Source organism: Xiphophorus maculatus, chromosome 4 (assembly GCF_002775205.1).
Source record: "Xiphophorus maculatus strain JP 163 A chromosome 4, X_maculatus-5.0-male, whole genome shotgun sequence".
NCBI lineage: Eukaryota > Metazoa > Chordata > Actinopteri > Cyprinodontiformes > Poeciliidae > Xiphophorus > Xiphophorus maculatus.
In genome coordinates, this window is record NC_036446.1 from 22,011,649 (window position 1) to 22,025,274 (window position 13,626).

Sequence of the window (13,626 nt, forward strand, 5' to 3'; positions counted from 1 at the left end):
AGCACATAGCGCAGATTCATCCTCTAGATCAACTTGAAAACCTTGAGATATTTGATTGTATACAACTGATACAGACTAGGAAGTTGTGAGATTATATCAGGCTAGGGAGCAGAGTGGGACCGGGCCGGCTCTGCAGTGCCATAGGGGCGAAAGTGTGGAGACGGAGCTCAGTCCCTTTCGCTCTCTTTCTCCCTCTTTCTCTTCACCTTTCGTGTTTTATGATAGTTGCGCTGTTGTGTCTATAGCCCTTCCCGATGAAGAACTGCTGTTAGCGAGGAGTCGGCGCCCGTCACTCACTTCCAAGAACCGGCTCTATACGAGCTGAAACATTCCCATCTGACCCATTACTATTCTGAACAAACATCGTTGGTAGGCATGTTCACATGGACATATGTAATTGGAATAACCTGCCAATTGAAATAAAAATATGGTATCTAAGATCGGATTCAGAACAATAGGAATGAAATTGTGATCCAAATGAAAGTGATGGCTTGTACTGATCAATATTCAAAACACACTTGTTCTGTTGATGTCTTTCTGATTGTGGCAAACTGACTTGACTGCGCATGTCCCAGCTATGTCAACTAATGGGAAAGCAAAACTGGTCTGCTATGGTTAAAACTTTGAAGGATGTTAATTGCCTCCCATTCTCTCGTCCTGTAACACTGGAGGACCATTAGCATATGCTTAGCCTGTAGCTTAATTAGGGAGTGCAGTAAAGTCTTAGCCTTTTTTATGGTCCAAGTCCATTTTGGGCACTCAGAAAATGCAAAACAAACACAGGTGCTTCTGCGTTTGTCTTTATGCACTGTGCAGACATGCATGCTTCTTTTGTTTGAATAAATCCTGGTGCACATAAACACATCAGGATCAACTTAAATGAAATTGTGCCCACATAAATGATATATTTGCATTATTTGACCCAAATATATTCAATCTGATTAATGCATTTTGTGCACTAATATATCACTATCATGACACGTGGTGGTGGCAATATCATGCTGAAATTATGTTTTTCTGGAGTAGAGAGAGGGAAACTGATCAGAATTGATTGGAAGATGGAGGGACCTAAATACAAGGAAATCCTTTAGGACAACCTGTTAGAGACTGCAAAACACTTGAAGATGTTAACCATTCAGGAGAAAATTACCTAAAATGAATAGTCAGAGAAATGGCTTAATGGCTTAGAAATCAAAGCACATCCATAAGCAAAGAAAATGAAAGTTCAAACCAAAGTCAAATTGAAAATGTTTCAAGACTAAAAATAAATAAATAAAAAATCCGTTGTTCACAAATGGAACCTTTTCAGCCTGTTCCACAGTGGTTTTACTAATACCAAGGGGTAAAACATTCTGCTGTATATTGCGAGTGGGAATGCAAGTGCACACCACACCTTTCAGATTTCTTAAAAAAGTAAGAACTTGCATTTCACTTTACAACTATGCTCTAGTCTACATCTTTATGCTCTATTACATAAAATCCAGACATATTAAACGTTCTGATCGTACAAAATGGGATAACTTTAAATGCTATAAATACTTTTGCAAGTCGTTGCATGTACAAAAATAACCCAACATCATCCGTGTGTTTGTATTTAAATGACAAGGTTTTTTTTTTTTTTTTAACTATGCCACTAATTTTAAAAAGGAGACGTGGATATTATTTATTCAGTTAGCGGGAAAGGGAATTAACTGGTGTGTTTCTCTCCCTCCCAGTCTAACTGAAATTTCAAACCACTTGGGCTTGGCCTCAGCACATCCGTTGGTGACCGTGGTCAACGCACCGTTTCCTTTATTGTAGCCCCGCACAACAATGAAGTGTGATATTTGAAAAAAGACAGATCCGCCACCGGTGAACTAAGACCCACCAATCATTTGTAGTCTGTACCCACGGCGACTTTTGAATCCCTCCTTCTCTTCCCACCTCTTCAAATTCATTGGCTGCCACAGGAGTAGCGACAATGTTTAATGCACCATGCGGTGTCCGGAGTCCAGTCAGTGAGAGGAAGCGCTTGCTGTGCTTAGGGCTGTGTTACGTGCTGAAAATAGTAAGTGATGACTTGGCTTGAGTAGTTTAAAAAAAAAATCAAAATTTTCTCTGACAGCAGCATGGAGACTTATCCTAAAATGCGGCATTGTTGCTGACCACTTCCACAGCAGCTGTCCGTCTTTCTTTGCGCACTTTGACGGGGGGACGACGCACAAGGACAAAATGCCACTACGGGAATCAGTAACTCTGAGCTGTCTCGGACGTGGGGAGAGAACACCGATCGCCCTTTAAATGTCCACTGTGGATATCGGCTACCTTTCCACACATCTGGATTCTTCTTTCTTTTACACAGTAATTTTGACAACAGTTTTCCATCCTGAAGAACAGTGACTCACTGCAGGCAGAGGGCGAGCCGCTGCATCCTAATCAGACAGGAGAGAGGTCTTCAGCTCATTGACATTACAGTCATACTTTGGAGCACTTTTTTTTTTTATTTCTACTGCGCTGTACTGTAGAGTGCGTGTTCATCGGAGGCTTGTGGCTTTCCTTCTTCACGGAGGAGAAGAAGGATACGGGTGGTACCTTTAGTGAAGTGGAAATTAAACAATCTCTTCATCGCACTGGAATTGACTGTTTTGATTTTTTTTACTGTTACCCTTTTGAACTAGCGAAACAGTTTCTCCCGTGGTAAGATTGTGTTTTTTATATATTCTTTGTGTCTTATCCGCTTTCGTGATTTTCCACCTGAAGCTCTCACTGTTGCTCATTTTCAAACCGGTGTTATTCCCTAACCTTTTCCCGTACACCCCGACGCAACAGCTTCTCTCAAGGACTGTTGAGCGTTAGAGAGAAGCAGAGTTGAGGAAACGGAGAGCAGCAGTGGAGAGAATTAAACGGCTGTGCTGAGATGTTGGCAGCTCATTTCTGACTTTTTATAAGGCTCATTTTAAATATCCGGATTATGCGGATTTGTTAATGCGCGTAAGAAGATAATTTTATATTCACTCCTTCAAATAGCCCTTACAATAGGCCATCCTCAGTTTTACGCCTGCGGCGTTACCGCATTATTAAAGTTGCCCTGTTACACTTCAGTCAGCACCCTCAACAAATGTATGGGTCATTATCTCTCTGGGGTCAAATGATGCATGCACACCACATATAGATTTGAAACTGCCTGCAGAGTCTTGGATTTTGTTTTGTATAGACTGCAGGAGAATACTTGCTGCATGTGTATTTATGGGGCTGAGTGCCTTCCAAGGTTAACCAATTAACAATCTTCTCCCATAATTGTGTAGATGAATTACACATGAGCTGTGTCTCATTTTTGGCTTGGCAGTGAATCTGATTTCTTCTGATTTCTCTCTGGCAGGGTGGCTTGTAGCTCATTTTGTTTTTATTCGATTTACTAATTGATTTTCACATAACATGTTTTTTTTCTCCTTTTCCTTTCTTAGGTGATATGAGTGAACACTTACAATGACTATTCTGTTGGAGTCTGGATCTCGATTATTGTTAAGATGAGTCTGGGTGCTCAGCTGAATATAAATTAGGCATTCAGTACCACAGATTGCTTGCTGAGGAGAGAAAGCAACAAAGCAAAGACAATCTACAGTGACAAATGTCAAGACATCACATGATGAACTGGACTCTTTTCTTTACCCGTCGTGATAGAAGTATCAAATCTGAACAGAATATCAACAGGTCACAGATAGAATAATCACTGCAAAGATTTAAGCAGCTTTTACTGAGTGGAGATGCATCTTTCTATTTTCTTTTTCCTCCTGTTGTGGGCTCAAGCCTTGACATTGAAAAACTTGAATTACTCTGTCCCGGAGGAACAGGGACCAGGAACAGTGATTGGGAACATTGCCAAAGATGCCAGGCTTGGACTCGAACAGATTGGGCCGGGAGGACAGGGTAAGAAAGCCAACTTTAGGGTGTTGGAGAACTCAGCCCCACATCTTATCGACGTGGACCCCCAAAGCGGACTGCTGTACACAAAACAGCGCATCGACAGGGAAACATTGTGTAAGAGAAACCCCAAGTGCCAGCTCTCCATGGAGGTGTTTGCCAATGACAAGGAGATATGCATGATAAAAATAGATATTCAGGACATCAATGACAACTCACCCGTTTTTCCTTCTGATCAAATTGACATCGACATTTCTGAAAATGCAGTGCCAGGGACACGCTTTCCTCTGACCAGCGCACATGACCCTGATGCAGGGGAAAATGGCCTAAAAACGTATCAAATAACTCGCGATGACTACAATCTCTTTTCATTGGAGGTAAAATCCCGAGGGGATGGGACCAAATTCCCAGAATTAGTCATTCAGCGTCCACTGGACAGAGAAGAACGAAGCCATCACACTCTCATTTTGTCAGCCACTGATGGTGGAGAATATCCTAGATCAGGTACAATGCAGATAAATGTTAAAGTTATAGATTCCAACGATAACAGTCCAGTATTTGATCAATCTTCATATGTTGTAGAAATTCCTGAAAATTCACCTCCTGGAAAAGTCTTAATTGATTTAAATGCTACAGACCCTGATGAGGGAAACAATGGTCAAGTAGTTTATTCGTTTAGTGGCTATGCTCCTGAGAGAATCCGTGAGCTATTCTCAATAGATTCTAGAACAGGAGTCATAAAGATTCAGGGGGAAATTGATTATGAAGAGAGCTCAGTTATCGAGATTGACGTCCAGGCAAAAGATCTAGGTCCCAATCCAATCCCGGGCCACTGTAAAGTCACCGTTAAAGTACTTGACAGGAATGATAACTGGCCATCTATAGGCTTTGTGTCTGTGAGACAGGGAGCCATCAGTGAAGCAGCACCCCCAGGCACTGTCATTGCTCTGGTCCGTGTCACAGACAAGGACTCTGGAAGAAATGGGCAGCTCCAGTGCAAGGTGTTGGGTAATGTCCCTTTTAAACTTGAGGAGAACTATGATAACTTCTACACAGTGGTTACAGACAGGCCCCTGGACAGAGAGGTGCAGGATGAATACAACGTTACTATTGTAGCCAAAGACAATGGCATTCCTCCTTTAAACTCCACAAAATCTTTTACGGTGAAGATTCTTGATGAGAACGATAATGTTCCTCGTTTCACCAAGTCAGTCTACCTACTTCAAATTCCTGAGAACAACATCCCTGGGGAGTACCTAGGTTCAGTTCTGGCACATGACCCAGATCTAGGCCAGAATGGCACTGTGTACTACAGTATTATCAACTCCAACGTGAGTGGGGGTGATGTCAACACCTATGTTAATGTAAATGCCGCAAACGGAGCCATCTATGCTGTAAGATCTTTTAACTATGAGCAAATAAAGTATTTTGACTTCAAAGTTCTTGCTAAAGACGCAGGATCTCCACACTTAGAGAGCAATGCTACTGTGCGCATTAGTGTCTTGGACGTCAACGACAACATCCCTGTCATAGTTTTGCCGCTTCTCCAGAATGACACAGCTGAAATCCATGTTCCACGAAATGTTGGAGTTGGCTACATTGTTACCACAGTGAGAGCAGTAGATAACGACTATGGTGAGAGTGGAAGACTCACCTATGAAATTTCAGATGGCAATGAAGAACACCTCTTTGAGATTGATCCTATAACTGGGGAGGTGCGAACGGCTCACCCTTTCTGGGATGATGTAAGTCCCATTGTTGAGTTGATCATTCGTGTATCAGACCACGGCAAGCCAACTCTAACTGCCGCTGCCAGACTCATTGTCAAGGCTTCCAACGGGCGTCCTCCAGATGGACTTCCACACATGAAAGACAATCAAAACTGGGACATGTCACTGCCTCTTATTGTGACTCTGAGCATCATATCTATCATGCTTCTAGCTGCCATGGTGACCATAGCAATCAAGTGCAAGCGGGAGAACAAGGAAATTCGTACTTATAATTGTCGCATTGCAGAGTACTCGCACCCACAGCTGGGTAAAGGCAAGAAGAAAAAGATCAACAAGAACGACATCATGCTGGTGCAAAGCGAAGTGGAGGAGCGGGATGCCATGAATGTGATGAATGTGGTAAGCAGCCCTTCCCTGGCCACCTCTCCCATGTACTTTGACTATCAGACACGCCTGCCACTCAGCTCACCAAGGTCAGAGGTCATGTACCTCAAACCCACTGCCAATAACCTCAGCGTGCCCCAAAGCCACGTGGGATGCCACACCAGCTTCACAGGCCCAGTCACCAGCACTACAGACACACCTACTAACCGCATGTCCATCATACAGGTAAGAGAAATTGCATTCTTCTCCACTGTGGTACCATCGTTTTTAGATCACAAGCTGCACAAAGCTCCCATTTCCCACATCACCACTTACTTTTGTTTCTTTAAATGAAAAAAAAGGCAAGGACAGACAGTGGCAGAGCGACCCAGGAGCAGTGATAAAAAAAAAAGATGCAAGGGAGGGGTGAGCATTAGAAGGATTAAACTGCCATTCTGGTGCTTACATAGAACAGAGCCGATGACATCAACGCAAATCTGTTGTGCCGGAAATATGTGACAACAACTTTTATTTATTTTCTTAGATCAGCTTCTGTGCAGTTGTTTTTATATCACTTTAAAGTTTTCTGTTCTTGTAGGAGAAAGCAATTTATCCCAGAAACTAAAATATTATATTGTTCTATAATTGTAATCTGACTATAAAACAGGCATTACCCCTATTTCTTATTCCTAATGCCAATTTAAATGACTAAAGAATTACCTACAAAAAACACAACCATGTATTTAGTATGCAATGCATTTAGTTGGTTAAAACAACAGCTTATATGAAGAGGAAACTATCTCTAATCAATAACTATTTAGTATGACATTCTATTCTACAGTTTCTTTCATACTTATTCTAGTGGTTTTAATTCCTGGCGATAAGGAGATTGTACTTATTTTCTTGACTACTTTATACGTCTTTGTGCCAAGTAGTAGGGTACATAAGCTTCCAACGTGATAAGTTCTCAAAGTCTTTGACCGTAAGCCCATTAAAGGTCTGTCGTGGTCGACAAGGATTAAACCCAGCTTAAGCTAGTGGTGTATTCCACGACACCTAATGGGCAGTCACAGTGAAGTTAACCAGTGTCTTGTTTTCTTACTATTGTTCCAGTTTTGGTTGATATCTGTCCCTTCTAAATGTAGTTTTGATGGGTGTTGTTTCTATTATCTGGGTTAATTATTTTGCTATTTGATAAAGGCCTTAATTTATATTCCCCAAATATAGCACACATTTATTCTCCATATTTATTATGTTCAGCTACTTCTTATTCAGAACAGATGTAATCTTGGAGCACTATATATAGAAAAAATAAACAGGTGCAATTTAAAACCAGTTATGCTTATTATCTCCACTTATCCTCTGAGACTTCAACTATCATAGTCTAGGTTACGCTGCTTGCAGGGAACAACCCTGATGGAGTTTGGGATGATGACTGTGATCATTTACCAGGAAAGAAGGCAAATGTCTGTTGTTCTGTCTCACATTCTTTGCCCTCCTTCTATTATGAACTGACTCTGAAGGCCAGAGGTCAGCACAAAGACCGTTAATGCTTTCTGTTATGAGGGACAAAATAATTGCTGGTCCATTCCACAGACAGTTTCCCTGCTAATCTACTCATGATGAATTGGACTGCATTAGGCTGTCTTACACCTGTTTATTAATGTTCTTCTCCTCAACTGTTAAAGGCAAAAATTAAACAACAAAAAAACAAGAGGGATCAACACACTCTACAGTGCCTTGTTTATGGAAGGTCCCTTCAACGTATGGGTGCTTTATTGTATTATTCAATAGAAACCTGTGTTGAGGGAGATGGCCTGAGGCATTAAGTTTCTTCAGAAGCTGTACAGAAACATATCAGTTTCTTCCCTCCTCCTTCCTCCTACCCTCACTCCATTCGCATGGACAGTAAGTAACCTGAGTCAGGAAAGTGTCTATGGTAAAAATGTCAGGAAACAAAGACAGAATTCCCCTTCTATCGATCCAAGGCCTCTCGGCCCATCTGTCACTGTGGTTGCCACAGTGGTGTAGCTGAGTAGGAAAAACAAATGAATAGATGAATAAACCGGATGAACATATCACCTCTTCACAAGGGCACCTTTGTGGTGCTGGCTGCATCTGTGCATTGTGGAGCAATATTAACTGCCTGCAATGTGTGGTCTTCATCTGTAGAGCTGGTTTACACAAATAATATTTTATAGTGGTGCACTAGGAGAGGGGCTGAGATGGTGTTTAGCTTGAATAGAGGAATGATATAAAGAATTCAGCAAAGCTCCACTTTCCTTATTATCCTCATCACCATGCAAGGACATTACATAGTGGAGAATATTGTCATTCGTAAACAGAATTCCCTAGAAGAGATGGGTGATATACAGCGAAGCCTAATTCCGCTTAAGGCGTAAAAGGAAATTACTGTGTATGGAATCAATAATAAAACCAGTCTGTAGCAAAATTCCTCGGGGTTCAGGATGAATGGACTGTAATATTTTTGCTTAACAGAGCCTGTGCTAAAAGTGACTGGAAATGGATTCAGATTCACCAAACTGGAAGTCACTTACTGACTTGTTTGGAGGCTCTCCTTTTTAAGTCTTCATTGTGACCACATTTTAAAACTCTGCTTTGTCAAACAGAAGATGCTGCACTTATGTAAGCTTGTGTATTATTTCTTGTATAAAAAAACTTAATGTTATGTCTGTGAGACATAACTCTTGTGAATAAGATACGAGTGGCTCTGTAAAAAAGGCTGTAAAAGCTGCCTGTAGGTGGCGGTATTCTGCCTTTTGTGGGGTAGCATTGACAAGAGAGTGGCAAGAAAACTGGGCTCCAGTATATACTGACTTGTCACTCGTCAGTTTATTAAAAGAGTTCTGCTCTATCAAGAAAGGATATATGTGGAATCATCAGCTTTAGGAGTTTTTTTAAAAGCAGCCTCTCTTACAGCATTCATCTGCTACAGGTCTGATTGACATTCACTGAACTTGTGACAGTGAATCCATGATATCGATGGTTCATTTAGGAATACATGTTGCTACATGTCACCATCAGCTCTCTCTCTCTCTCTTTATATATATATATATATATAGATATATATATCTATATATATATATATTTTTTTGTTGTTGTTGTTTTTTTCTTTTTAAGGTGTTAAAGGAATTTACTCTGAATGGAATCAGAGTAATAAAGCCAGTCTGTAGCGAAATCCCTGAGGGTTCAGGAAACATGGACTGCAATATTGGCCACACATACACAAATATGTTTGTGTGTGGCAGGAAAAGGAACTTTTAAGTGATGTGATTGTGACCATTAAAGTTGCGTATTTACTCTGCTTGGGATTTTTCACTCTTTTGATCTGTTTAGGTTGAGAATATGCATGCCAACATTTTAACTGGAGCAGATGTTGAGAATGGATGCTTCGAGGGATGGTCTTACTCTGCATAATTTAGGGAGATTGTGTGTGTTCGTGTGTGGGTGTAGTGTCATTGTGTATTCCAGGCATGTGATTTAAGCCTTTAGCTGGCAGGCTCCGTGACAGAGCCCCTCTCTTTTATGAGTGTGACAATGTTGCGTTTGTCCGAACCTTGAAACACCCTTCCTCCAAGAGACACACACACGCATACAGACACACACACACACACGTAGGTCTGTTTTTTTTAAGGATTCAACCAAAACGTCTTATCCAAGCCTCAGTGGTATATTGTATTGAAATTGCTCCCACACTTCAGTAGCCACTGAGCCAATGAATAGAAAAGCACTCTTTATTTCATTTTTTTCTCCTTTCATCTTTCGATAACTCTTTTGGTCTGGAGCTTCCTACAGAGTAAGTTTAGTAAACATGTATATACTCAAACCTGCTGTCAGGTTTTGCAGTATAACAACAAAATGTGTAGGCAATTATGGCAAATAAGAAACACTTCGAGAAACCTTTTGCAATTTGTGTTTATTTGTCCCCTTGTGGGCCTACTAAGTCTCTAAGACAGATCTGTTTTATTTTATTCGCCTGTACATAAAGAAATATTATCTTGCCTTGGGGTTTATTTTTGTATTTCTTCAAATAAACCTGCCCCTACTGTACATAACACACCACGATGAAATATTAAATTATTAATAAACACCTTTATGTCTCTTCATTCTACCCAAAGCTGATATGATAGATACAACTGGGAGGAAGTGCAGTCAAACCAAAGAGTGTTGCTCTGGGGAATAACTCCAAGTTATTTGATCTCTTTTCCCAACACGCACAAGTTTGGATAATGTGTATATTTTTATTTTATTTGCAACCGTCGCTAGTGTTTAATAGTAATCGTTGAAAAAGGGCTTGTTTCCATATAGATGCCTTCAGAGTGGTTAGAAGTGGCAGCGGCTGTGCAAAGCAGAGCATAAAGCTGTATTTGCATCCTCCTTCATTAATTAATCATGATGTTTAACAAATCAGAGCTAAAGCAGAAGATGTCACAATAAACATCAGAGGTCTCCGGCTACTTGTTTATGAACTGGACCAAATGAGGATAACTGAACTCAGAGAAAGTGGGGAACCAGAAGATACTCGCTGGCTGATATAGGCAGAATTTGAGTGCTTATTTGAGACATTATGAGACAGCGAGAGAAGGAGAGAGAGACAGAGGGCAGAGTAGTAGCCTCTCAAATAGCCAATCAGTTTTCACTCTCCGATGTAGGAATTGTATTTAAGTTTTATGAAAGATGGAGAGCAGAAAATTAGGTCTGATTGCAATGTGCATCATCCATGTCTTTTATCTTCCCACATTCATTACATAAACAGATATTATAAGCACATTGAAAGTTTGTTTGAGATTTAACGCAGCTTTAGAAAGGAATGTTTTATTTATTTCCTGTTTTCAAAAATCCCAGTAACCATGCTAAATAATTTATCTGTTGGCTCCATACTTCGCTCACCACTACTTACGATTTCCCCTTGTACCTAAAAACAAACTTCACATGTTGTAGACAGATATGGACTGGTTTGTTGGTGACCCACTGGATGCGGGGGAAGTGCTCTGCATATGGACTCCGCACTTAGCTGTGCTGCATAATTTCATTAGTTTAACAGACCTCCCAACTTGGCAAGGCAGGCCAACAAAGGAATTTTTATTTTTTTGGTAGCGTAATGAAAGACACAGGAAATGAGCACACAAGTCACCCTTCATGATAGCCAGATTGACCGGACACATTAACCAATTTTCTTGGCTCAGTAGGAAACAGCCAATTGGAGATGACATGAGCTTGATAATAAAACTGCAGCTTGTTAGTGAATGCTTGCTCTCTTATTGTGTGGTGGTGTATGCCTAGCTGTGTTAGAGACAGAGGGGAAGAGGATGATGAAGATTTTTATGCCTAATTCAGCACCATTTTGCTTGACATACATTTAACTGAGAGACTAGGAAAGTTTTATACAACTATTTACTATTCCATGAAGCCAAGCACACTTCTTTCTTTATTTCTGGATGCTGTCTTGTCCAGCACTCTCTTGTTTGCAAGACCTTGTTGATAGCATATTTCTGTTATGCTGCAGGTGCACTCCTACACAGGATACATTTCAGCGTTTTGTACCTGAGAATACATCTACTGTAATGTTTTTATTTATTTATTTTTTTGCATAATTTAAGATGTTTCCTGTGAGAAAAAAATAATATTTTGTCAAAAAAAATCCACATGCTGCCACTCAGCTTGGTGCTGCTGGCATTGTGCTGAGAGGGTGTGGAGATGAAAGAACAAAACATAACCTTCACAGCAAAGGAATCTGTGATTCAACTGCCACGCGTCTACCTGTATTTCTGCGCGGACGTGTGTGTGTGCACACAACCTCGCACCTGTGCTACCACCAGCAGAGCTCTGAAGCACAGGTCTTGCTGGTTTCCCCAGAACATAATGGTCTTCTCTGTTGGGGCCGCCTGTCCCCTGTAGGTTCTGGATCCCTGCTGGCGTCCTTACACTTGACTTTTTAAGTAACAGGTGGGCCTTAGATGGAACTGAAGACAGGCTCAGATAGGAATGACCACACATTAATGTGCAACAAAATGCACGACACACAAGGGGTCGCCTAGGTGTACAGAGCATGGTGATGTATTCTTTGAACTGCCAGCAACTGGGTCTCCTTGCTGTAAATCAAACGCTCTCAAAGTCAAACAAAGTAGAGTCCGCTCTGCTGTGCCTTGGCTCCGGTCCAGCCTGAGAGAGCTTTTATTTCTGCCACATCTTCTTTCACTGTGCCCCCCAGGCATGTGCTGTAGAAACAACACGTAGCTCAAAGAATGAGTTATGTGAAACTGTTCTCACCTTCTATCTCATTAGTATAAGAGAAATGATTTATCCCCCTCTGCCTGAATGTCTCGCTCTCTCTCCTTGTCCTTGCCTTTTACAGTTCAGCTCTTCTTCAGCTTCATCAGTAATGTGATTAATTGTTTGGAGGCATATATCATGCATACCATCTCATTTGCTATAATTTAACCTAACTGCATGTCAAAACAAGCTGTTATAAAATGACTCCCTCTCCCTCATACAATCACAGGAGTACATTACTGGCCGGTTACAAATAGGAAATTACGATTTCCCTCGCAATTTGTGTGCAATCGTATCTGAGTTTGTGCACGGTGTGTGTGAGAGATTGTGAAACTGAAATGAGAGAGATCCTCCCGTTCTCTTCTGTTGCTGCGTATATCTATCGCACAGCTTGAAATTTGACCCGCGTGTCTATAGCCCTGAGTGTGCATGAGAGAAATCGAGAAGCGGCTGTGTATTGGAGTGTTGATGGAAATAGAGGCGAATGGTCCCACACTCTAAGATGCTATTGCCTAAACAAAGAGCCACTAAGTGGTGGGAGCACAAGATTTGTTGTCAAACCTTGACGGTCTCTGTTCTTAGTGGTAGCAGTGGCAACGCTAAGTGCTAAAGGCATATTGAAAATAGTTTTATTTCACCAGTATTATCTTCGTCTGTTGTACCACACAGATGTACTGAATTGGCCCCTTGCTGGGTTTATGTCTTAGCAAGAAATCTTTTTGGGTCCTTTAGCATTCAGATCAATGGCTGGTTTGCTCCGTTTCTTATTGATTTTTACTCTGTTTGGTACTGACTTACTGTTTTTCATTATCTAGCGCTCTTAGCATTGTTAAGTAAAAAAAAAAAACCTAGAGCTCTTGGTTTTGCCTTCAATTTTAGGATTTCTTTTCTTTCTCTCAGCCCTTGTCATCTCAGATAAGCATAGCAATTGCTCATGTTACAGACGACCCAAGCCAAATTTATAATGATGAGATTATGTTGTCAACGGTACAGGGTGTATATGTCTGCTGTATTGATCTGTGCAAAGTCCTAATAAATGAAGTACCACAATGGAAGCTTTGGCTCAGTAATAACTCTGAACAGATCTTGCTATTTATATACTCTCAACACTGCTTAGATGATGGATGGATCTTTTTCCGTTTTCCTCTTGTATCTTTTTTATGCCCTGTCTCAATTAATCCCTCCTCTTCCTTTTTTCCCCTCCCCTGTTTGAGGTCATAGCAACATGCTTGACCGAAATGCTTGCAGGTGGAGAGACATGGGTGCTGCCAATCAGACAGAATCCAAGGGCGGTAGAGCAGGGCAAAAACAAGTTAGCAACGCCTTTGTGCATGTGTGT

General features: G+C 41.1%; 1 protein-coding gene across 2 annotated transcripts in view; it reads left to right on the forward strand.

The window, feature by feature from the left end:
• The first annotated feature begins 1,987 nt into the window (after positions 1-1,987).
• Positions 1,988-13,626, forward strand: part of pcdh17 (protocadherin 17) — a 60,677-nt gene continuing 49,038 nt past the window's right edge. For both annotated transcript variants that reach the window (XM_005810265.2, XM_023332660.1), the window contains exons 1-2: positions 1,988-2,676; positions 3,444-6,239. In XM_005810265.2, the coding sequence (XP_005810322.1) occupies positions 3,744-6,239 (2,496 nt within the window). In that variant the 5' untranslated portion in view covers positions 1,988-2,676; positions 3,444-3,743. The remainder of the gene's footprint in view (positions 2,677-3,443; positions 6,240-13,626) is intronic.